Source organism: Paramormyrops kingsleyae, chromosome 3 (assembly GCF_048594095.1).
Source record: "Paramormyrops kingsleyae isolate MSU_618 chromosome 3, PKINGS_0.4, whole genome shotgun sequence".
Classification (NCBI taxonomy): domain Eukaryota; kingdom Metazoa; phylum Chordata; class Actinopteri; order Osteoglossiformes; family Mormyridae; genus Paramormyrops; species Paramormyrops kingsleyae.
Window position 1 is genome coordinate 35,003,490 of NC_132799.1, and position 26,495 is coordinate 35,029,984.

General features: G+C 44.9%; 2 protein-coding genes across 8 annotated transcripts in view; both read right to left on the reverse strand.

Annotated features, from left to right (window-relative positions):
- The window catches only part of tafa2 (TAFA chemokine like family member 2), a 39,029-nt gene extending 38,426 nt beyond the window's left edge, over window positions 1-603 (reverse strand). Inside the window, exon 1 of one of the 2 annotated variants that reach the window (XM_023815227.2) lies at window positions 532-603. In XM_023815227.2, coding sequence (XP_023670995.2) covers window positions 532-533 — 2 coding nt within the window. In that variant the 5' untranslated portion in view covers window positions 534-603. Of the gene's footprint in view, window positions 1-527 lie in introns of both variants that reach the window. The other variant, XM_023815231.2, reaches the window with a different exon arrangement.
- A 3,270-nt stretch (window positions 604-3,873) lies between these two features.
- On the reverse strand, window positions 3,874-24,810 carry LOC111845682 (ETS variant transcription factor 6). 6 transcript variants are annotated; one of them, XM_023815278.2, is made up of 8 exons: window positions 24,603-24,810; window positions 21,021-21,150; window positions 12,124-12,288; window positions 9,789-9,923; window positions 7,501-8,025; window positions 6,047-6,189; window positions 5,660-5,760; window positions 3,874-4,567 (listed from the first exon to the last, which is right to left on the reverse strand). In XM_023815278.2, the coding sequence occupies exons 2-8, from the start codon at window positions 21,055-21,057 to the stop codon at window positions 4,465-4,467; spliced, it is 1,209 nt and encodes a 402-aa protein (XP_023671046.2). In that variant the 5' UTR covers window positions 21,058-21,150; window positions 24,603-24,810; the 3' UTR covers window positions 3,874-4,464. The 6 variants fall into 6 exon arrangements, with proteins under 6 accessions (XP_023671046.2, XP_023671041.2, XP_023671040.2 ...); XM_023815273.2 differs by having other exon boundaries at window positions 21,021-21,147; window positions 24,398-24,787; XM_023815272.2 differs by having other exon boundaries at window positions 24,398-24,786.
- Window positions 24,811-26,495: the final 1,685 nt, after the last annotated feature.

The window sequence follows — 26,495 nt, forward strand, 5'->3', positions numbered from 1 at the left end:
AGAATCTTCACAATACTGATCATCAGGGGTTTGGACTGCTGTTCTGAAACATGTTTCTGGACAGATTGTGAGAGAGGGCTAGTCGATTAACCATAAACATGGAAAACGTTTGTTTTACAGTACATATTACCACATACAAATTTTCAAATGAAATAACTATGATTTGCTAAAAATATACAGTACATCGGCTCTTTGCTTTATTTGCACATCTTTAAATATATTTTTTTAAAAAAAGGTTTATAAGGCTTGAAGCCCCTTCTGTTGGTAGCAAGTTGGCTAGCAAGGCTACATACATTACAAATACAATGAATAATTCTCTGACTCACCTTGTTACAATATTCACCCATTTTGAACTTTTGAGATATTCTAAGTAGCACACGGAATTCTCCACAGAAAAAGAAATACTGAAAAAAATCCTAATTAATTATATTTAATTATAATACATCATCAGAACAAAGCATATGAACATCTGCGATGGATGTCTATAACTAAATACACAGGTGTTTGTAGTTTAATAGAGAACTCACCTACATCAAACAAAAGGTTGATTATCTTCTCTGACAGGTTCCCTGGCCTTCCTAAGGGGAGGTAAAACACAGTGTTTGTGGCTGCATTGTATTATACTCCTGATCCATGTGTGAGATAGTGGAGAGTGACAATGTGACACCTCAAGAAACCATTCTGTTAATACATTACACATTGGATTTCCAGTACAACACCAGCTCTTGCTATCTAGAGAAGTTCTCTGACGACTCCTCCGTCGTAGGATACATCAGCAACGGAGACAAGCCAGAGGACTACGTATTATGGTGCAGGGAAAACAACCTGCAGTTCAACGTCAGCAAGCAGAAAGAGCTGGTGGTCAACTTCTGATATATCAGGAAGCCCCTGAGACCAAACACCATCCAGTGGGGGGATGTGGAGGCGGTGCAGGGCTACAAGTACCTGGAGGTCCACCTGAACAGCACACTGGACTGGGAAAACAACATAGCAACATTGTAGAAGAAAAGCCAGAGCAGACTCTACTTTCTGAGGAAGTTGATGTATTTTGTTATACCAGGCCCACAGTGGCCAGCAATTTGCCTCGCTGTGCTCTGCTGGGGAAGCAGCATCAGTTCAGGTGACACTAAATACCTGACTAAACCCATCAGGAATGCCAGCTCCATCACAGGACTGACCCTGCTTCCCCCCCCCCCGGAGGCATTTGCAAAGAGGATAATGGCAAAATTTAACAACATCATGAACAATTCTGCCCTTCCACTCCAGGGGGCGCTACCCTGAAGCACATTTAGCCACCAGTGTGCTAAGAAGTGCTACTGGGGATCCTTTCTACCTGCTGTCATCAGGCACTGTGACTTGCAATAGTAAACATCCGATACTACCTGTATTCTCATTGCACCAATACCATTGCAGAGCACCAAGCTGAAAAGGACCATAAAAAAAAACCAGAATGCATCACCTACTGGGAGGAAACGAGGTCAGCACTTCCTCTGGCTGTGGAGACTGTAAAGCAGCTCTCCTGCTCAGAGAACATTCTGGGAATGGTAGTAGGCTTTTTGAGACCGGCACACCTTGGCAATGACCTGTTCAGACAAGCCATTGCGAACAAAGAAAACTCAAGGATAAAATAATCAATGGGGAACACAAGACACAGAGCCTGTTTGGGGAAAGGCAGGTCATCGGCTTTGGCACGCAGAGCTTGTGCCAGCAGTGGCAGGAACTGCAAATGTAAGGCAAGGTCTGGCTAAAAAAAGCACATTATATTTAGGCTGTGGGCTTAATGACTGACTGACTGACTGACTGACAGAGCAGACAGACAGACTAGATATTCAAGTTTGGGTTAAAGACCAGATGTCTGGGGCCCCATGTGACGCGTCGTTCTGACCCACAGCTTAGGAATAAGAAAAGCTGGAAGCGTGTGAAGTGCTGAGGAGAATTCTGTGATTTTTCACCAGCCGGCTTCTCGCTTGCAGCAGCCGGATTGGGGCCAAGGAGCAGAATATAAACGACTGTCAGGTGTGATGACATGGAGCAGAGTGCTGCGCCACAGAAAATCACGCTGGACTGCTGGGTCGTTAAGGATTTCCGGCCGCGGGGCCTGCTTTGATGGAGGGGGGGCATAGAGAGAGAGAGAGAGAGAAACAGAGAGAACGAGAAAGAGAGCGAGAGAGATACCATGTGAGAGAAATGGAGAGAGAGAGAGAGACCATGTGAGAGAAATGGAGAGAGAGAGAGAGAGAGACCATGTAAGAGAGAGAGTGAGAGAGACCACGTCAGAGAAACGGAGAGAGAGAGAAACAAAGAGAGAGACCATGTGAGAGAAATGGAGAGAGAGAAAGAGAGAGAGAGACCAAGAGAGAGAAGACAGAGAGAGAGAGAGAGAGAGAGAGAGAGAGAATGCTGGGAGATCCAGAGGGGGGAATGGTGGAACTGAGGACAACATGGAGGATGGTTTTTGGGTACTGCAGCTCCGTGATGAACATCTACAAACATATCTGTGGAGCACGGCGCTCCTCTATGTTCCCTCCCCCCACCCACCCCTCCCGGGGCGGAAACAGACACTTCCTGTGACTCACCTGCCACTCCAGACCTGCTTGTCTTCATCACACTCATCCTTTTTCTGTATCGTGTGAATCACTTCCCCAGAAATGACAGATATCTGACGACATTTACAGAGGCGATATTGCAGAGTCCTGGAGAATATCCATTTCTTCAAACTAGCACCAAAACCTCATTGAAAACAGATTAACCGGAACATTCTGTACAATAAAAGCGCTTAAGTTAACCTGGATATCAGCAGCATATGGGAGATATCTGTCTGAGCAGATATCTGTCTGATGATCCATATTTTTTGGAACTCTCCACTGACAAAGGCCAAATAAAGGACTGAACTTCATTTGAGTAGTGAAGACCCCAGGAGAACTGGAGAGCAGGAAAGCAGCCTAGTCGAGACATGGAAATCCACACTATCACCCACCATACGGGGCTTTGCAGGGACCATGGGAGGAACATGCCACTTGGAGTCTGTCTCAAGTTTATGAAGCTTTACATTGTCATGACTAGACCTGTATTTTAAAAATGTTACATTAAAAATGAATTTTTGTATAACTCAAAATGACTATACAAGTTCTCCCGGATTTGAGAGTGGGGTTACATTCCAATGAACCCATTTTAAGTGGAAAATGCTGTAAGTCGGATTTGAATACAGTATATGATATGATATGATATGATGTATGATACAAGTAAATAAATAACTACCGTCACTGAATAAGTCAATAAATAATTACTGTAGCTAACTAAATACCAGTAATTGAAATATAAGTAAATGACAAGTTTATTTGATCAAACCTAAAAAAAACAACACTGTACAATACATTGTTAATCAGTGCATGAGATGTTTACACTTGTGATCGCTACAGGGACTGGAAATGTCATTGCCCAGCATTAGTTGAAAGTGTCGTACGGCATATCATTAGCCCGGGAACAGATCAAAATTCAAAGTCGACTACTGAATGTGCATCGCTATCGCATCATAAAGCTGAAATATCCTAAGTCGAATCATCGTATCTTATCTAAAGTTGACTTTGGTTTATTATACAGATTGGTATGTAACTGTGGCAATTCAGGGTAAATACCTTTAGGTTTATACCCCTGATTAACATTCTGTCAGCTGGCCTGTCCTGCACAGATCTGTAGAGTAGCCCTATGCCAAGAAGCTACACGTGGAATTTATGTTGGGGTCTCTTAGGAAAACAAGGCAGTTCTGCTGTAGGTTCAACTGATGGGTTTTATACTGGTTTCTTTCCAGACCGGATCTCACGTTTGAGATACCCCACACCCCCAAGAAGAAGAAAATGCAATGAACTACAAAAGTCAAAGGTCTTTTTTTTTTTATTTCCTCACAGTCATGCCGTGATTGTATCACTCCATGAAGACAAGCAGTGAGTAGAAGCAGTCCGCACCCTCCTCACAGAACTCGTAAACCCAACTAAATTTCATCTTAATTCAAACAAATAACAATAAAAAAGGATTTGCCATTGTCACAGCCAAATTTGAAGTGTTTTATTTCTGTATATATACTGGAAAATCTCTAACTCTGCCCCCAGTAATATTTGCACAGAATAGCAACACCACAATGAATAAGGAATATTCGGAAAACCCAACACCAAAAGAAAAAAAAAACCCAAAATGACAGTTCTGGCAGTTTCTATGGCACAACTGGAATGTTCTTACACACATAGTGGATTGTCTTTTGTATATTATGTTAGCATTTTCTTTTAAAAAAAAAAAAATTTATAAACATTAACAAAATCTTAGGTCTGAGGCCAAGTAACAAGCTCCTTTGCCATACCCAAGAAATCACGAAATCCTTGTGCTTGTCGCAGTCCCTGGCTTCCCAGCGATTACCTGCTCCATGTTCCACTAGGCTGCCTGGTCCATTTCTAAGGTAGTCCTTGGGAATTTTCAGCATTCCTCTTTGACGTACGTTTGTTCATCCAGGTCAGATTCCAGGTGTTCCAGTCTGTCGGTCTGGCCGCTCATTATTTCATCTGGGGTTTTCATAAACCTTAAACAAGCCGAGATGCACTCTTAGCTACACGTCAACAACTTCGTACAAACCGCAATCGATTATAACATGCAAATGAGCATTGGCGGAGCAGGGATGAGTTAGTTAACTGGAATTGTGAATAAACTGGTCCGTTACCTGTTAGTGCCTGTTACCTGTTAGGGTCCGTTACCTGTTAGTGCTCGTTACCTGTTAGTGCCCGTTACCTGTTAGTGCCCGTTACCTGTTAGTGCCCGTTACCTGTTAGGGCCCGTTACCTGTTAGGGCCTGTTACCTGTTAGGGTCCGTTACCTGTTAGTGCTCGTTACCTGTTAGGGTCCGATACCTGTTAGTGCCCGTTACCTGTTAGGGCCTGTTACCTGTTAGTGCCCGTTACCTGTTAGGGCCCGTTACCTGTTAATGCCCGTTACCTGTTAGTGCCCGTTACCTGTTAGTGCTCGTTACCTGTTAGTGCCCGTTACCTGTTAGTGCCCGTTACCTGTTAGTGCCCGTTACCTGTTAGTGCCCGTTACCTGTTAGGGTCCGTTACCTGTTAGTGCCTGTTACCTGTTAGTGCCCGTTACCTGTTAGTGCCCGTTACCTGTTAGGGCCCGTTACCTGTTAGGGTCCGTTACCTGTTAGTGCCCGTTACCTGTTAGGGCCCGTTACCTGTTAGTGCCCGTTACCTGTTAGTGCCCGTTACCTGTTAGGGCCCGTTACCTGTTAGTGCCTGTTACCTGTTAGTGCCTGTTACGTAAATAGGAAACTATAGAATTCATAATTTTTTTTTCTCCACAACATGATTTTCCAAAGATCTTAAACAATTAGCAAGAATAAGAATTAGCAAGAATAATAATGACTGAATTCAAAAATAAACAAATAAAACACAGATACAGTTATGAGTATGGGGGGGGGGGGGCAGAAGACTGAGGAAATGCTTGGTCCAGGTCAAGCGGTCTGGGTGTATAATTTAAGCCAACATTTTATTGTTGCCTTGAAGATTGGCGATGACTGAAATACAGCAGCCCGTTTTGATCAGGTGCGAGCCCGAGGCTAACGTCCAGGCCTCATCCTTTCTGGAGGCGGTTGTTGGGCGAGGGTCAGGCCTCTCACCTGAAGAGCAATCGCTGGCCCGGCTCCTTTCTGATGATGTTCAGCTTGTAGTAGTGTCTCAGCGCCCGTGACATCTTCTCATATGTCATGTTGGTTCTGTTCTGAATTTTACATAAACAACAAAGCCGACTTGACCTCAGAATACCACCCAACAGAGTACAAAACTTAACAGAATGTAGAACACATTGCCCTTTAAGTGGAGGTGGCCTGGATACTTTGGAACGGAGAGTTTAAAGGGGAATTCCATTGGTCTGTTGTTTCATGGCAGAGTCAGATTAAAGAGAATTGAAATGATCACAATTAGCCCTAGCAAAAACATTACTAGTCTTAACATGACTTATGCACAGTACTTTCAATGTCTTCTAAAACCACAAGAGGACCAGTTACCTTGTGGTTACCCCACAACCGAGCAAGGCCGTTGGGGTCCATGATCCGAAACACTTTTGTGACTTTGTCCTCCCAGCGAATGTAGTTCTCGTACCGGCTGTCGGACAGAAGCTGATACACGTAGTCCCATAGTAACCTGCAGTCTGGAAGCGGGAACAGTGTAAACAAACCCCCTTTCTCTTCATGTGTACAAAGATCCTTATGATGTCATCGCCCCGCTCTGTAATGATAGCAGTAATAATGACCACTGACTGTTCCATTTACCTGTGAAGAACTGCCAGATGTATACCACATTTTAAGAGATATATTTGCTGATTGCTTTCATAAATTACTTAACTATGTGACTTTGTGACAGTCCCTTTATATAAATGCAAAACCTAGGAGGTTAAGGTTAATACATATAATACATATGGAAATTCATATTAGACATATGTTAATACATATTACATTGTATGTATAATATTACAGTTTTCTGATTACATTAAACCATACAATCCTAAATATTTACACATTGAAGCCCTAAATTAATGTAGAATTAACAAAAAGGGGAATATACGGCTCATTCTCACAAACTCATTACTGTAAAATCAATTTTCTCTGATTTTTAAAATTAGTTTTGAAGTGAAATTATACAGCTCTTGCCTCTGGGGTAGTTTTGTTATATTACCATTTATTCCTGTAATAAACAAAAGTATTTAATCAAATTCACAGCAAGATTTAAGAAGATGAGAAAAAAGTAACATAAACTATCCAAGAATTGAGGGTAAAAATATATTAGTGTGTGTGTGTGTGTGTGTTCATATAAATAGATTTTTATTGTGCAATAAAGTTGAAAGACTGAAAAACATTTTATCTAGTTTTGGGTTCTTTCAATTTTGATGACCTGTTTGGGGAAACTGGTTTAAAAAAATCAATGTCAATTGATTATATATTGAATTTCATTAGAATTTTTTTTTCCCCAAAATATCTCCAAATTTGTGTATGGCCCATATTTTAACATTTCTTTAATGGAATAACTTTAACTTGTGATGTACAGATTATTCATTTTCACAAAAAAAATTACTTACAAGCAAGTACAAGCTGAATTTAAATACTTTTTGAAAAGTTACTGATCGCAGTAAGATCAGAGAGGGCTGTCAGAAAAAAAGAGTATTGATTAGTACCTTAACTTGTCATTGGGGCTGTGCCCTCAAGCGTCTGCCAATCATACCCTAGCTGCTCTAAAAACAGAAGCCTGACAGCCACTGAAAGTGCATTTCATAAACTGAAAGATGTCACGACTTCAATAAGCCTTCAATAAAAGTGTTACATCTAGCTACTGTAATTGTTTAAATTCAATAGGACCAACACAGGATAAAAAAACAGAAGTGTCATGAAATGTGATGTTTTATTATGACAGCTGGTAATCTAGATGAGGGCACAACAGCGGTGACCCCTGGCATCCTAACCCTCACCTGCTATCCGGCCAATGGGCACAGCCTGCTCATTGGGGGGCGAGATGGGCAACATGATGTGGTTACGGTAGAAGATGTCCTCCCGGGCTTGGGCTGCGGGCAAGCCCTTCCCCTCGCGCCCGTCTTCAGGGGGGGCACGTGCAAGCTTGAAGTCTGCGGCCCCCCCGCGGGCATTGAGGATGAGCGGGTTCATAATGGCACTGGGCACCAGCTGGATGACCCGTGGGCTCTCCTGGCCAGGGGTCTCCGGCCGAGCTGCCTCGTGGGGGGTGGTACAGCGCCCGTTGCTCCGATTGGCCGGTGATACCGACAGTTGGTAGTGATCTTCGGGGTGGTGGTTGCTGTCGGGCAGCTGGGAAGACGCCTGCAAGGGGTCCTCCTGGTGTGTCAGTTCAGCAGGGGAGCAAAAGGGGTTGGGAGAGGGACGGCCCAGGTGGAGAGGCGAGCGGGGCCGGTGGCACAGCTCGATGGTGGGCGTGTGCTGGGGGAGGGGCTCTGTATTCCGTGCGGTTCGCCGTACCGTTTCTGTGAGTTAGGATACAGAACGATGCGATTGCAGAAACAGCCATTTAGAAAATAAAACAAAGATGACACCACATGAACAAAATCTTTTCTTTATGTTTTTAAAATGATTACTAAATAACGTTTCACATAGCACTGTACACCAAAACAACCAGACGCATGAACAGTCACGTTCCACAGGCCGGCACTCTGTTGAACAGTAAAAGCAGTGCATATATACTGCCAGGTTCACTGACCTCATGTATATACAGTAGTCAGCTTCTCTGGACTCTTCACCATTGCATTATGGTCCTTTAGCTCAAGTCCTTACTGTACATATTGTACTTTATTGCTGTATATCTGTATCTATACATGTTTTTACTGTATGTCTGTTCTGTGTAAGTACATTGAGAACAACGACAAAACCAGAGACAAATTCCTTGTATGAGGAAGCATACTTGGCCAATAAAGTCGATTCTGATTCTGACCTAGTCCCTTTCATAAGCAAAACAGATTAAAGAGATCTCTGCCTGACACTCCCAACCTCCACCAGGAGATGGCGCAATCTGGCCCAAACGAGAAGTCCACCCTCGGGGTGGAACGATCCTGCATTCCACATTAGGCAGCTAGCAGATTATAGCTGCACTCTAGCTTAAAATTTCATGACTTCTATGGACAGCCCCAGTCGTGGGTTAAGGATGTGCCTTGCTGAGAGCAATTTCACTTTGCATTTTTGAAACAGCTCTGCGAGGGAGTTATGCAAGAAATGCAGTGCATGCAAAGAACATAATACTAACTCCAGTAACAACCGAAACACTTACAAGTGTTCATTTCCTCATTTCCTGGTAAGTGGCAAAAAATGGGATTGTTTAAGACATATAAGACTTGCAACCAATAAATAAAAGGTGCTCTGTAGAAAAAAAAAGTCATTAGGTTGTTTGTCAATTGTTACTACCTATAATTCACAAGGCATTTCAAATGGTTAAATCATAAAATGTACCCGCCTTCTTAATAATGCAGTTCATGTATGTTCTTTCAAGAGAAATCAAAAGTTTTGACACCCCCCACAAGAGACATAATCGTCATAAACATGGTGCGTCTATCAACATTACTTTGATCGTCAGGCATATTAAATATCAGCTTAAACATCAACCTGGAACAGAACTGGGAAGTTCTGAGCTCATCGTTAAAATAAAAGAAAATCACCTTGAAAAATGGGAAAGATAAGGAAGTGGCTAGCCTCAGTGCATACATAAATACACACGTTTCCTTGTAGGACCGGTTTCGCGGTCAACATTCCAGTTTCCGAGTAGCCAAGAGTCCAAAGTCTACCTCTGTGCATGGAAAACACCCACCCCGACAGGACTGTCCCACAGGAAGCATTCTCAACGGAATTCCCTCAAGGCCAGACACGTTAAAATCCATTCTGTCGCTCCCGAAGTGATGCAAGGCATGTTGAGATGTTTTATTCGACGATGTCGCAATGACTAGTCAACTTGATGTGTGTCATGACAGTCAGCATAGCGTGGACGAGAAATTACAGCTTATAAACAGTGTAGAAAAACAGAGCTGAACCTACAACTAAAGGAAGACGGATCCGGCTTTTTAGGAAGTCGCGGGATGCTTGTCTTAATGACTTTAGAAAGTCATCATTTGGATGAGAAGTCACTACCATACTCAAAAGCTGCTGTGAGTGACCAGAAGACTGAGGTTTGTTGACCTGTGTGAGACAGCAGTTTATCAGGCCGGGGATGTGAGCTTGGCTTCACCTTTAAACCTCATCTCACCTTCAAGTTTATGCTGCTGGAACACCCCCTCTGCCGGCGAGTGGAAGGAATTCCCCGAGAAGAAAGCGGAAGGATAGAAGACGTGGGGTTTTCTCTGCTTCAGGATATGCTGCAGCAGCTCGTAGAGAACGTCACCTGTACGGGAACGTGAAAGGGGAGCACAGGTGATTCAGGGCTGCCCCGGCGACTGCCTGCCAGCAAATTCACCTCCGCCCCTCGTGGCTGCCTGTCTGCCCCGCCCATCAGAGCTCTACCCTTTCTGCAATAAGAATTCAGAGCAGTAAATCAAGAAAGTCACTACAGACTAAGCCAAAGATGCTCAAGTTCCCACAACCATAACACGACAATATAGAGACCTACGGCCACTTAGCGAGGCCTCTGCTCCAGTAATGAAAACATGGAAAACAGAAAGTCTTTCCAGACAATGTGTAAAGATCAGGCTGCACATCACCGTGCCTGGATATTAAATTCTACTATTTTATATCCATTCTGATCGGTCATCTGATATACTCCCCTCCGATACAGTTGTATTTCTTTTCCGAGCTGGAGATTGGCAAGATGCAGGTACACATTAGACCTGTAAGAGGCGCTGCTGCAGCCTTCAGCTGATATAGCCTGGCCTCGTTATGAATAACGTTCCTCTCTATGCTGGGTTTCTGCCGCAGCAGGCGTTATTCATCTATTTAATTTATTCTCCCCATTAGAGTTAAAAGCCTGACTCACAGAATCTGTTCCTATATCTTAGTACAACCACAAATCAATGCAAAGGTCAGGGGTCAGCACATGATAAACAGCTGCTACATAAAAGGTCCTGTGTGTATGTGTTGGGGGGGGGGGTTATGTATATATTACTTGTGGGGACATTTGTGATAAAAACCTGTTATTTGGATGCTGTGGTGACCATTTTTCCAGTCCCCACAAAGGGGAAACTGCAATCAAAACTAAAAATGCCATAAGTCAATTTTTGTTTGGTTACTTATGGTTAAGCTTAGGGCTGCGTAGGGGTTAAGGTCGTCATTGTTGGGATTAGGGTTTTTCCCATAGAAATGAATGGAAGGTCCACACAAAGATACAAACGCAAATGTGTGTGTGTGTGTGTGTGTGAGAGAGAGAGGGTTAGGGTTAGGAGACAGAGAGACAGATGGGCCTCAGGTACTGGACCCAACAAACAGTTTGAATATAGAACACCGTGCTGGTATGGCACGTCTGAATCCTGCATTGTAACACATTTTAAACGGAACAAACTGTTTTTTCAAAGCTTTCTGGTAGTAACCAGAAATGATTTCACTCTGGGGAAATGGCGATATGCTCCGTCCTCTCCGTCCACTTCCCACTTTCGCACCAAGAGCCCACGGCGGCTCGTTGGAAGTGGCCATCTGACGGGAAATTCCTCATGATGCGAGGAGCATGATGTGGTCACTCTGCGCCGTTTACACAATAGGACTTCCTGAATGACTGTCTACTAAGCTGTGTGACTTCCTCTAGAGAGCATCAGAAAATTACTATCCCACAAGAGCGGCGGTTTCAATCAATGGCTTTGTTTCGGGGCCCAGAGGGCGGAACATCGGATTAAGCTACTTCTCAAAGCGAAGCGTTAAACTAAGTCATGGATTAAATACTAAATTATAGGAACAAACTAGAATTTTAAGAAAGAAGGGATTATTCCATCCATCCATCCTCCAACTGCTTATCCTGATCAAGCTCATGAAGAATTAGGATTATTGTTCACAATTAATTTTATTAACAGTATATAACAAATTCTATACATATAAGAATTATACAGAGATCCCCCGCTATATCGCAGTTCACCTATCATTATTATTATTATTATCATTATTATGTTACTCATATCCTTAGCCCAACATCCATATATCATATGTGTTGTTTTAATAAGTTTACATGCGTTTAAAGCGTGTGGGAGGGGTATTTTAAGGCTTAAACTATAATTTTTTGTTATTTATATGGTCTTTCTACATCATGGATTTTCACCTATCGCTTTTAAAACGTGTGGGAGGGGTATTTTATGGCTTAAACTATATATATATATATATATATATATATATATATATATATATATATATATACATATATATATACATATATATATAAAAATTATATGGTCTTTCTATATCACGGATTTTCACGTATCTGGAATGTAACTTCCGCAATAGGCGGGGGATCACTGTATAAATAATTTATTCCATTACAGATTATTATAGACAACCACATGCTACTAATCTCATATGAAAATACAGTCACAGCATGAGCAAGTAAACATTTTAGCCCATGGGAATGTGGCTTTGCCAGTTGCATACATGCCTCGGATGGGGCTTACCGGACTGCGGAGACCGGTAGCGGAAGTCTTCCTTGGTGAGCAGGAGCAGGGCCTTGCCGTTCATCTCGAACGTGCTGCTGGCGATAGGGTGCAGCGAGAACTCCCTCTCTGCCCACTTTAGCCACTGAGAGACGTCCTCTCTGCTCCAGAACATCGGCTGCAGTCCTGGGGAGGGAACGGGGGGGCGGCGAGGACAGGGCATCAGCACCGGCATTGGCCCAGAAGTCACAGAGGCGCATGCAGGCCGTAGAGTCCAGCCACACTGGAAGTGAGAAGCTGCTACCCTTGATTTTTCACTCTGGCAACAATCCTTCAGTCCCGCCCCCCACCAAAACCGATCCAAATTCAGCAGGTCAGGTTTCAGGCCCACTGCGATAGCAAAGCACAAAGGGGCACTTGCGTCGTCGGCTGAAAGCCTTCCCCGCTCTCCTCTTAGATAGCAGAATGAAAAAACAGGTAAATACATTTTAAAAACGGAAAGACAAACGGAATTGAGCAGAGAAAAAGAAGTGGGTGGGAGGACAAGAATCCCCCCCACAGGCGAAGGAAGAAAAAAAATCACACATTCTATTAGGAAATGGAACATGTACATATAACAGTCACAGAAAACGAACAAACACTTTAGAAGGAAACCGAGGGACAGAACAGCTGTTTCACAGAGATCATCACTGATCACGGCCGATTGGGATGGGGGGGTGTTCTGCAAACATGTCAGAGGATGGGACGTGCTAACGGCAGAGTCGTTCTCACAGCCACCTAGGAAAGCACACGTTCACGTGCGACTTCCTGATGCTTTTATTTTTCTGTAAAAAGTATCAGCAGGGAGAGGATTATGTTAATTGCGCCGTCAAGTCTGTTCATGTCTACTACGGCCATGAGCTTCTCTTAGAACCAGGTAAATAATCAGAAATGTAACAAAATAGAGGACGACTCAATCAAAAAGCTCAACCTCCAAGGACGGAGGAATACCAAGGAGAACATCAGGGGCATCTTGAATACAAACGCAAAAAACATTCTTCCATGTTGAAGCGCTGTACATTCTTTTGCATACCATGAAACAATACAACTACTTGTCGCGCTGTGTCTACCATCAGACGCTGGACAGGTGACCGATGTGTGTGGATTGTTAGTTTTGCTTGTGTCACTTCACTTTTAACCGTGATTCATCTAGAGAAGTTTGTTTTAACTAAAAAACACAATAATGACAGCTGGAAACACCAACTGAATTAAGGGAAATCCTGGAGAGTGTGAGTAATCCATAATGCTCTTTATTAAGTGCAATCACTGCAAAAAGTTGTGTGTGTAGTTCATGCTGGATATGACAACGTGGTCAGTTTGATGGTGATTTGTGGCTTAGTGTGTTAGGACCCTAAACCTGTAATCAGAAGGTCGCTGGGTCAAATCCCAACATTGGCAGTGTGATTTCATTGTTGGATTTCATTGGAGGCCTTTAATCTCCTATTTCTCCAGGGACCCCCTGACTCTTCATTCTCAGAAAAGTACACATTGCCATGGATAAAAATGTCTGCTTCATGTAAATGGGCATCTTGCTGTTCCTCTACAGCAGGGGTCTCTAACTCCGGTCCTGGAGAGCTACTATCCAGTAGGTTTTCTATCCTACCTGGCTTCTGATGAGCCACACCTGCTCCTGGTATTTACACAGGTCCTGCTCTACAGGAATTTCATTTTTTGCAAACAATTTCAATGTCTCTATGCACTAGGCTCAAATGACTGCACAGTGCATTTCCCCCCATTAGAAGGCGGACAACGATGTAAAGATATTTCCTATCCTTCCATTTCGTCTTCTGTTGCATACTGAAGTGAGCAGGTCAAGTTTTCATGCCAAGTGAATTGCAAGGCGGACATTCTGCCCATACAGCACTTGGCAGGATCGAGCGGAGCTGTCCATAAAATGAACTCTTGTCACCGGGTCGTGACAACGCCTGCCCCCCCAGTGCAGCTGAAAGTCAGATCAGAGTCCTCTGCAGGGGCCTGGCCTCGACCATCTGCGAGGTCCACAGCTGCTGAGCGGGGAGGAAGGGAGTGCAGAGGCTTCCGACCAAAGCCACCCCGTCTGGCAGGAAGCCCCACCTCCTCATCCACCCTCAGCGTCCCCCCGACAGCACAGGAAATGCCGGGTTGCGGGTTTTTTTTTTCCCTTCAACAGCCACTATCACTAAGACCGAAAGAAGCCTCGAGACAGAAGCCATTCCAGACTCAGACTCAGAAGCACCTACGTACCAGCTTGTGAAGTAAACAGATAAAAGTAGAAGGGTAACAGGAAAGCTTTATCTCCCGCAAATGTATAACGGCTCGTTAGATTTATAGATCTCGTGCAGGGAAACATCGGAGGAGGTCCTCAGTGTAACCGAGGCAACCTGTTGGAACTTTCAATGAATGGCGAAGATGGATGAGATCACAAGTATCTTATTTCACCCATGGGTCCACCCCTCCCCCTCCTCCCCAGCATCTCATGAAACACGGGCTGTTTTAGGAAGTAATCCAGTTGCAAATCTTCGCCGCTTTCAAACACAGGACCTTCTAATGAGCGACCAATGTGATATTTTGAGAGATTATTCACAGGATTTCAGTGGAGTGACTCTGCAGTGACATGGGGCTTGCCAAGAGCCTGGTTAAGCAGGCATTTCCCACAATCCTTCAGCCCCTCAGTGCCTGGTGACATGTCTCACTTCCTCATTCGTTAAATCTGTTCGGAAGCCCCTATGAACCAACGACAGGGACAAACAGCCCGTCGTTTTATACGTACACGCATGTTCCATATAGGTCCAATAATTGCAGGCCAGCTGCCTTTGGCTGCCTCCACCTGATATAAGAAAGGGCGCTGAGATTTCCACACAAGGTGACGCACCCTGCTCCGGCCCTGACGCACCCTCCTCCGGCCCTGACGCACAGAACTGCCGCCTCTGTGCGTCTCTGCGCGTCTCTACGAGTCTCTGCAAGCCTCTGCCAGTCTGCATACGTATCTTTGCCAATTCACATGACCCCTCACCTGAAAGTCTGGGGCCACACACTGAAGGTTAAAGGCCAGGCCCTATGCTGAGATTCAGTCCCCTCTCCCTGAAACATGGCGCTCCCTACAGGTCTGGCTGAAGTTAAACAGAACAGGGTGGTATTACCCACCTGTGACGATCAAATAAGGGCCTTGCCGTTCACCCAGGAAATGTCAGACGTGGGGTTTGCTCCTCTTAAGCTCGCGGGCTGTGTAAGACACCCACAGAGGCAAAAAGAGAAACCCACAGCCCTACCCCCACTGTTTTAGGGTTAGGACATCTGCTCTTAGAGATACGGAGCTCCCATAATTCAAACAATATTTATCACACATACCTCTGTACTAGATTCAGCAGAGGCTCAGGCAGAACATTAAGCTAACCAATCCACGCAACACAACTGGCCTGTACGTCGATCACACATACTGTAAAAAGTGTCTACCAACCACGGCTCTACAACAGAGATACCCATTTCACTGTCTGCTGTGACGCAGAGGCTGATGGCTTACCGTATGTCTGTTGAAACCCCCCCCTCCCCCCCACGCGCACCCGTGGTACAACACAGACACAGTTCATGGTGCCTGTTCCTGCAGGCTGCTTCGCTTCTGGCAAGGGCAAATGGTTTCCCTTTCAGAAAACATTTATTCAAGAAGGACTGTCTGCCCACTCAGGAAATTCCTGAAGAAAAGAGCAGCTTCTAGAGGCAGGAAATTTCCCTTCTCACACACACACACACAAACAAACACACACACACACACACACACACACAAACAAACACACACACACACACACAGACAAACACAAACACACACAGACAAACACAAACACACACAGACAAACACACAAACACACACAGACAAACACACACTCACACACACACACACACACAAATACAAACACACACACACACACACACAAACAAACACACACACACACACACAAACACAAACACACACACACACAGACAAACACAAACACACACAGACAAACACACAAACACACACAGACAAACACACACACACACTCACACACACACACACACTATCAAATGAACCTACTGAACCAGACAGCCACATCTATAAAGCCTTCCTGCTACGCCGATTATCATAATAAATCATCATTCATTATCATTTTTCAGAGGTAGAAATTTCAGGTCCTGAAAGTACAAATCCAGGCCAAGATTTTGTTTCAACCAACCAGCTGAGTACTCTATGACTCTGACTCTTTATACTCAACTGATTGGTTGAGACTAAATCATGGTCTGGATTTTTTACTTACTGGACCTGAAATTTCCACCTCTGTCATTTTTACACAATTACCTAATGCATTTTTCCCATGCGACTTTATTTTAGCCATTTATAGATTTTTCGCTGTATATTTAGCTGAACCACATGACCCTGTACTGAATCAGTAGCATGGAAGCAAATGGTACACAGAAACAAAGCCAACGGGGCAGCCAGATGACAATGTGAGAGCGGAGCACGTCGCTCGGCGGTAGCTTTGGGTAGCAGCGGCAGAGGAGGAGAAGCATCCGTGCCTCAGTCTTCCTGGGAAACCTGAGGTCACCGTGTGCAACTCAAGGGCAGAGATAAAAAATTAAATAAATAAAAAGACAAGGATAAGATCTAAAAGGAGTTCTCAATGCAGCGTAAACCCCAAAGACATGTGGCAAAGGTCTGGTACATGAGAAAAGGTACTCTGCGAAACGTGAGAAAAAGGTACTCTGCGAAACGTGAGAAAAAGGTACTCTGCGAAACGTGAGAAAAAGGTACTCTGCGAAACGTGAGAAAAAGGTACTCTGCGAAACGTGAGAAAAAGGTACTCTGCGAAACGCTTAGGAAATACTGAGGAAGTGAACCTACTGCCTTCTGGGGAAAGATTGTTCCCCACATGAATTGGAAAAACCCCTCGAGGCACCAGGAGGAATCACTGAATGTAATAGATTTAAAATATCAGGCTCAAATCAGGAGGGAAGCCTCAGTTTTATTCTTGAACCAGCCATTTAAATCCCAACAACTACAGTAATTCTCAGCTGTGTAACTACTGTAGACTATGTAAGCCATCACAGGGTGTCAGCTCATGGAATTAACGCAGAATATGCTGCTCCACCAAGTGCCAGGGAGGCTATTTTTAAGTCCCGATTCTACTTCTTCCGGAGCTCGTCGCATAACTGCATATTTCCCTAACAAGCAAAACTCGAGACAGCACATCTTCCGAGAAGTCACTGCGCTGTCAGTACGGATTCGGACCCAAAAACATCCCAGAGTTAAGGATGAGTAAAAAGGCACCGCAAGAACTGCACTTTACCAAACAGAATCACGCGTCGTGTTCCACCTGCTCATTCGAAATGCCAAAGGCAAAAAAATACAGTGTTAACAGGTACTGAGAGGCCATTAATTTAATAGCTGATAGGGTAGTTTATATTTGGGAAACTCAAAATACAGCTCCTTTTAATCTCCGTTTATTGCTCTCCTCTGACACCAGCCCGGTTGCCCAGTCTTCCTCCTTTGTTCTCAAAATAGCAAACCTGTTCTCGGTAGCAGACATGCAGTTTCACTGCGTTTCCTCCTCACGGGGAACAGATGGGAAATCCACAGCAAAGAGCCCAACGATCATGGTTTGGCACTCCCAGGTCAGGTAAGGCTGACGCCCAATGCCTTCAGATCGTCGAGCCGCCCAGCCGACGGCCGGATTAATTATCATTATTGTGTCTTGTGGAGTGCAGTTTGAGGCACGTTTGGCTTAAGGCAACCCCGCATTCGTGACAGTCCCGCAGCGTGAAAAACAGAGGAAATAGCGAGTCTGTTTAGCGGACGCTCAGTCCGAAGCGAACGCCACGCACCGAGCGCGTCGTTTATGGGACGCAGGACGCCTGACGGTTCCTGGGGCCAGAGGCGACTCCGAAACCACACGACAAAGCGCCTCCTTACAGGAGCTGTACTTCCCCTTCAGGAAATGGAGAAAACGGAACGTGGACTTCTGCCCGGATCTTTTCTTTCACCCTGACGAAGCAGTTTGACACCCGACCTAATTACGGCACATTTCCTGAGCCTCTATTCATCCTTGCCTTCACGTGTAAGGCTACGTACAAACGGTACTTCAACAATATCACATGAACGGTAGAGATAAATGAAACCGATAATCAAACATTTTATAACTTGTATCAGTCGTTTCCACACTGGATAAACAAGCGACAAAGATTTTATATTGATTCACTATTAGTGAAGGGACAAAAGCACGTAAATGACATAAGTCATTTACCGACATCACTAACAGTCTAGGTCATTTCCTTTCTTTCGGTTTCCTACACCTTGTGTCAAAATCCAAATGCCACACTTGCTAAAAAGCCTGTCGATCTGAGAACCGGGTAGAACACGCCGCTGCGCCCCAGTCGCACTCATCAGCGCTAATGCATGAACTGCCAACCTCCGAGTTCCTCCTCAAATCTCCTGATGATAATTTAAGGCTTTTCGCTGCCAAGTGGCAGGAAGTGTACAAGGGAAAAAGGAAGTGAGAGCCAAAAATCAGTTCAGCAAGCCGCTGGAAAGAGCGATGTGGACGGCGCGGGCTCACCGATGGCGGTCCCGCGGGCCAGGAGTCCGTATGATCGCTCACAGGGTGAAGGTCACCTCCATGACAGGTATGAAGACCCCCGAAAGGGTCAAAGAAAGTCATCTGGGGGAATAGACACCTGAGCACTTGGTTCCCAGTGTTAGACTGAAGTGTCCTTTAGGCCAATTGGAACCCCGGCTCATTTTTTTAGAACAGGACGGCATGAACTGGCATGCCCCCCCCCGTCAGCTTGTTCCAGGAAGTCCTTAATGAGGCAGTCTAACCTAAGGACTGGTTAATGAATGAATGAATAACAAGCCTCCCCCCCCCAAGCTGGGATTGAAGTTAGATGGGGGGGGGGGGGGCAACAGGCAGGCTGATCAAGGAGTGGGCTGTTCAATCAGAACACCATGGGTAGCAAGTCACTTCTTAACACTCAACTCTCAGACTAAATGATCCAGATAGACAGAACCCACTCCGTTCAACTGCATGCTTTAAAAAGCAGGAAGACCTCAGTCGCGGTGACGGTCGCTCCGTCGTCTGGCTTGGTGATCCCGGCGTGTGGGTGAGCTCGTGTCTTCCGCGCATCACTACAGAGCGTGCAGATGGGACATTTTCGGTAAATGACGGCGGGAGAGGTTTCTGGCGGGGGTGGAAGGGCTCGCGGTGCCTGGGGATTTAAAACGCGCAACGATGACACTCCATTCGCCGATGATCAGGACCCTATAATGCTAGCAACTAAAAAGGGGAATGCCAGCCATTTTATATGAATCAGACATACGTTTGGCCAAAAAGAGAAATATTAAGAAATTTCTCTTTATAGGAGAACCTGTTCTTTCCAGTACTGATAAGCTCGGGATGGCAGGAGGGATATCTTTACTAATGCTGTTTTCCAGGGAAGCTTCTAGAGATTTTGGGCCCCATGAAAAAATAATCTGGGCCCTCAACCCAGACCATCCCATTTATGATGCTATTTTTTAGGGCCCCCTGTCACTCAGGGCCCCCTGGAGTCGTCCTCTCTTTCCCCCCTTTACAGTAGCTCTGTAGTACCCATGCTACTGGACTGTAAAGTGAATGAGGAACCCAAAGGTCATTCAGAAAAAGGATTGGAACCAGTAGTTTGGCTACTGGTGGGCAGAGATGCCTAACCAAGCAGACTGCCTGCCTGACCTACGCATCGGCACTAGTCATCAACTTTTGCAGAAGACAACAGCCCCCAGACCGCCCAAGACCTCTGACAAATGAAACAATGGTGCCCACCCAACACACCCAAATGCCAACCCTAGGCATCTTGGAAATGCCACTCATAGGGACACAATGCAATCTGACATATACCAAGACAGGTGCCACACCTACGAATCCACCAACATCCAGCCCGAAGGCATTCCTGAGTGTCTGAGTATGTCTCTGCACGTAAAAACAAATACGCAAATGACGGCAAGTGCATGTCTGTCTCCGTGTGCATAATTTAGTCAGGCACATGTTTGACAGCCCCAAACCCAAAGAGGACCTTCACTCATGCTGAGGACCTTCACTCATGCTGAGGGCTCCCCTACGCTGCGCCCTGAAGCTCTGTGCGTAGGTATGCATTTCAGAGCGTCTCCGAGAGCCCAGCTCCCCTGTTACAGAATGCGCAGGTGCAGTAGCTCGAAGTCTGCTTCGTGTGTCCATGAGTGTTTTCTGGAGTCACATGTCCATGCATTCTGTGTGTGTGTGTGTGTGAATATGTGTGTGTGTCTGTGTGTGTGTGTGTGCAATGTCCCCATAACGTGATAAATAACTCTATTTCATAAAAATCGGTGACTGCTATGAATAAACTAAAAATGCAAAAACTCTTGTATTTTGTTAGGTTACTTATGGTTATGGTTAGGGCAGGGTAGGGGTTAAGGTTGTCATAGTTAGCGTTAGCATTTTTCCCATTGAAATGAATGAGCGGTCCCTATAAGGATATGTTTACCCTACATGTGCGTGTGTGTGTGTATGTATGTGTGTGCGCGTGCGTGTATCTGTGTGTGTGTGCGTGTGTGTGTGTGTGTGTGTGTGTGTCAGTGCCCTGACTCCCATTACCCTAAAAACCATCAACACACAGGTAGGAGGCAGACACACATACAACCAAGGAGGACATACATAGGTACACATCTGCACATGGGCACCACTCAAACTTACAGCAAAGGCTACAGAGGCGTTTGTGCTTCAGTGCGTCCTGTATCCATGTTGCATGTGCGATTCCGTGTACTAGTGCAGGTGTACGGCCGAGTCCGTGATGGCTGTCTGTGTGTGTGTGTGTGTGTGTGTGCGTGTGTGTGTGTGTGCGTGCGTGTGTTTGCGCGCACTCACGCAGGTGTGTAGGCAGGCGCGCTGGCTCTTCCTCCATCCTGCTGGCCCGTCGAGATGCTGGAACATGAAGAGGAGAGGAAGTGGAGATTGGCAGGGGGCTCTCCGAAGGGCTGAATAGGACCCTTTCCTGCTATGAATAGAAACAGAACACAAAGCACATCTTTAAACCCACGGACTGATCACACCCAACAAATGGCATCACAAAAAAAAAAAAAACAGCAACGATATTACTGTCAAGGCAAAAATATATTTATTTACTTATTTTTAAAGACATACATATCTTCCCTTCAGCTACTCTGGTTTCCTCCCACAACCCAAAGTCATGCTGTTCAGCTCGACTGGTGAGTCTGAATGACTAAATTGCCTGTTGTATGTGTGTGTACCATACGACTCACTGGGATCTTACCCAGAATACACCCTTCGTTTTGAGAGATGGGAAAAGTGAAGCAGGTAAATGAATTACTCTACACAAACAGAACAATAAAACATACAAATGATTTTAGCTTAATAGATTAAACCTGTATTTAAAGATTCAATATTTACAACATTGTGCATCAAGACTCGAACAGGTCCTAGTCAAACGGGAAAATGTCCAGTTGAGTGGACTTTCCCCCCAGTCAAAAGTATCCAGGGAGCATGTTGATTTTTCTGTTACTCATATAAAAAGTGGAAGTTGTGCCTCTTTTGAACAGTGCAGCCACTGTAAGAATATAATGGACTCACAAGCGTAATGAGAGAATAAATATATCTTCCTGTCTGAATCAGTTGGGAGCGCAAACGTAATGTGGATTAATGGATCCATCTGGAAGATTCTTTTAAACCTAATACAGTCTACAGTAGGCCCGTTTCATCCAGCTATCGAACTCATAAAGGCCTTGAAGATCTCCCCATGACCTCAGACTATTTGTTTTGCTGTAAGAACGTCACTGCAGTGCTGCATTATCGTACTGGAGGAGTTCAGAAGATTAGCGCATTCGTTCGGAATTTTTCTATCCATATGAAAAAAGGTTGCACTTTCTCAGCCGGCTCTGGTTAGACGGACGAGGTGAAGCGTGGAGTGTGGTTAGTGCGGTGAAGTCACCCTCAGCCAAAGAGCAGTATAAACAAAGTAATATCTCCAGAGAAGTTCTTCATTTGCATACTATGATCGTTTAAAGGATGCAGGTTCGCTGTGAGTTCATTGGGGGGCGGGGGCGGGTCATCCCTCTCCATTCTGAACCAAACCAATCCAAATGTATCAGTCTTATGGCCTCTGTGTGCATATGGTGGACACCGGCATCCCCACGGGGGACCGAGCCGCTCGTAGGGTACAGAGGGAGCAGGCAGTGCGACCTTTTCATTAATGTTCATTAATGGCCAAGAGACATCTGGTCCACTATGGAGGGTTTAAAGGAAAAGAGAACGCAATCACAAAAATTGTGATTCTCAGCAATGTAAGTTCTCCCCAAACGAGCTTGATGGGCCGAATGGCCTCCTCTCATTTGTAAATTTCTTATGTTCTTAAGCTCAAAATCATAACCAGAGGGGGGAGAAGACAGAGAGATTGGAGGTGTTTTCGGCAGAGAGAAGCACTTTTCGAATCTTAAATGGGGTCCTAACCATCTCAAATGGAAGCATTATCCAAAGCTATGTAGAGAACCAATTACAGTACCTTTCCTAATTCTCTCAGCACGTGTTTGAACGTCATTTGCTCACTGGCACATTAATGCTGATCACTGTGCAGCAACTTTTCTTGTTATTAAGAGGTAGAGAGACTGGACTGTGATCGGTTTATTAGTCTGAGTGTCCAGCATGCAACAGCTATTTGGATTCTGTGGTGTATGCTGTGCTGGTCATTCCAGCACCGAAGGCCTACACAGCTCCCAAACAGCTGGATGTTAGCAAAACGGCCAGAATGCACAGCCTCCCCATCACGATAAAAAACCTCCAACCGTAAGACTGTATGAGAAAATCAGCACCAAGAATTTCAACTGCACATCTAAGACGTCGGTGTCCACCTGAAGGAAAACTACAGGAAAACAGGAAACGTTCACAGGCCAATAGAAGGAAAATGCCAGCATGTTGGCTGAGCTTTTTAAATGTCCCAATTGTTCTTCTTGCAAATAATAATTTTTTTTTACTATGTCTTAGTTTTTCATGAGCAAAAGACAGGGTTATCGAATGCCCTGGGCAAAGATTTCTTGGGCTGACCCAAAAAACTATTTAAATACTTAAAAGCAAAGGTTGAAATGAATATAGTAAAAAAAAATTAAAACCTGAATTGTCTAAATTAACAGACTAATAATTACTAAGATAGCGCAGCTCTTCCAGCCACGTCTGCGCCTTTCACGTCTTTTCCTTTTTTTGTCCTTTATCAGCCAGCAGCAAAACGGACACGTGCGACTGTGTATTTAACTCATCTCAGAATAATAAAAATAAGGTTCAACTTACTGTTATGACATGTGGGTTTATCTTGTCAGTTATTGGACATGCGTGGAAACAGCCCAGTTTACCTTTCATAGTTTAAATGTGAAGTGCAATTCGCGTGTTTCGATGAACAAAATTTTGCTCAGACTACATATTAATTTTTTTATAATAACAGCATCCTCTTGCTATCTAATCATTGGTAACTAGACCATAAAATTATATTTCATTAAAGATTAAATTTAAACGTTTTCATTTAGATAGAACATAAAACGAACATGTTTCCAATCTGTGTAACACTAAAATAGATAACGCAACAAATGTACTATTGTACCAAAATAAACAAACATAAAATGTAACTCCACCTACGGAGCCAGCTGAAGTTTCCCCGAGTCTGAAGTTCAAAACTTAAAATCCAGAAGTAGAAGAATAACACGGTCGTTGATTTACCTACCACGTTAGTCTTATAACCAGTCTGAGCTTTTATAATAATAACCGTAAGCATTTTCAAAATATCAAATTATGTTAAAACCATTGTGCACATTTCCAAAATATTAAATATGACTATGTTGTATGTAAGTACATCTAAACTCAACAGCATGCGCCTCTTACAGGAGCGCAGTAACTTTGTTGTTGCAATTACGTTTTACTCATTACATGTTACAATATCCAGATACTTTCAATGACACGTAAATGCGGAGGTGGGGGGGTTACCGCTTGGTTTATCAATCGGCACACGTGTGCCAGGCTGGGTAAGGGGGTCATCGGCCCCCAGAGTGCCCAGCCCGGTGCACAGGGGGGTCGGTTAACGCAGCACGGCACTTACCGAGCGCTGCGCACAACACGCTCCCACCGCAACAGATGATAAGACCCGCAAAAAGCGCTGCCTTTCCTAGCGACACGATGCCATAAAGCACATCCAGCACAGAGTCCTCGGCTCACAACTTAATCTGCCGTAAGTATTCCATAAATACCTTTATTATTAAGCGCAACGGGGATTCGGACATGTTTTACTCAATTCAGGAAGTTCTCCTTCTTCCCCCACTTTCCTTTCCCCTTTTTTCCTTGAAATACCCCAGAAAAAAAAGAAACTGTTCACACGCCACTTAAACACTTCGCTCGGGTTTTCATCGGACTCCGATGCACATGTATCATTCACACTTGCAGTTCCGTACGCGCCTTCCTGCCCGCGGTGTCCAACTTCTTTGTTTTCCTCCTATGTTGTGATGTGCATTTTTTGCAGTGTTGTAGGTTAGTTTCTTCCTGGAAGCCTGAAACTGAGAGGCGGACAATGCATCGCTCATTGATTTGGGTATTGAAGTGCCGAAATGACGCGGATTCCCAGCACCGGAGCGCTGCCCTCTTAAAGGGGAACTCAACCCAGGAAATTGCCGATCATGTTTCAGGCGTATATTGAGGAAATGAGGAACTGGACAAGGAACCCGGATAAAATGTGTACAAGGAAGATGATCGTCACATCAAACAGATTCTACATTTTATTCAGCTAGGATATGCAGTCAATTTTGTATTTATATACCCAATCAAAAATCTAAATTAATGTAATTTCTAGGTGTGATTGTTCACCAGTGGTTCAGTAATGCATTATTTTACAGCAAATGTTTTCCGCAGTGCACGACTGACGTAACTAAACTTAAAGTAAATTAATAGTGTTAATTGGTTTGACATGTTATTTTTGGGTCTTCCTTTGCGTGTTGTAGTAGCGATGTATATATGGGGACGCAAAGGTGTGACATAATTTTTTAAAGCGCTCATGACGCAACTTTGCCTTTAACTCGGGCAATGTCTGGTAATCACGTTCGTTTTCAGGCATAAATATAAACATATGTAAGAAAACAGGATGCGTATATATATAGCCTAACTATATATAAGTCGATTGCAATTTTTGATTAAGTTTTTTTTAATTAAATTTTTAGATAATTTTTTAGATAATTTTTAGATAAACAAAAATATAGGGGAAAAGGAATTTAGATACGGAACAGGCTGAATGTTTTTCAGCAGTTATACCTTGAGGCGACTTCTCAAATTACTATTTCAGATAATTGCTTTGATCATGATGTTACAGTGCAGGATGATGCACATGCAATAACAGGTACTATTAGAATTTAAATTATATATTTAGCTTTTATGTCCATTAATCCATTTTTCAGTCACTTTACAGGTTCAGTCTGGAGCCTATCCCAGGAAGCACGGGGCAGAGGGGGAGTCAATCCCAGGAAGCATGGGGCAGAGGGGGAGTCAATCCCAGGAAGCACGGGGCAGAGGGGGAGTCAATCCCAGGAAGCACGGGGCAGAGGGGGAGTCAATCCCAGGAAGCACGGGGCAGAGGGGGAGTCAATCCCAGGAAGCAAGGGACAGAGGGGGAGCCAATCACGGGAATCACAGGACAGAGGGGGAGTCAATCCCGGGAAGCAAGGGGCAGAGGGGGAGTCAATCCCGGGAAGCAAGGGACAGAGGGGGAGTCAATCCCAGGAAGCACGGGGCAGAGGGGGAGTCAATCCCAGGAAGCACGGGGCAGAGGGGGAGTCAATCCCAGGAAGCAAGGGACAGAGGGGGAGCCAATCCCGGGAATCACAGGGCAGAGGGGGAGCCAATCCCGGGAAGCAAGGGGCAGAGGGGGAGTCAATCCCGGGAAGCAAGGGACAGAGGGGGAGTCAATCCCGGGAAGCAAGGGACAGAGGGGGAGTCAATCCCGGGAAGCACGGGGCAGAGGGGGAGCCAATCCCGGGAATCACAGGGTAGAGGGGGAGCCAATCCCGGGAATCACAGGGCAGAGGGGGAGCCAATCCCGGGAATCACAGGGCAGAGGGCGAACCAATCCTGGGAATCATGGTGCAGAGGGGGAGCCAATCCCGGGAATCACAGGGCAGAGGGGGAGCCAATCCTGGGAAGCATGGGGCAGAGCGGGAGCCAATTTTGGGAAGCACAGTCGGAGGGGGAGCCAATCCCGAGAAGCACAGGGCAGAGGGGGAACCAATCCCGGGAAGCACGGGGCACAATGTATCAGAATACCTGGGATAGATCGGAAGGGACACACAAACACACACAAACACA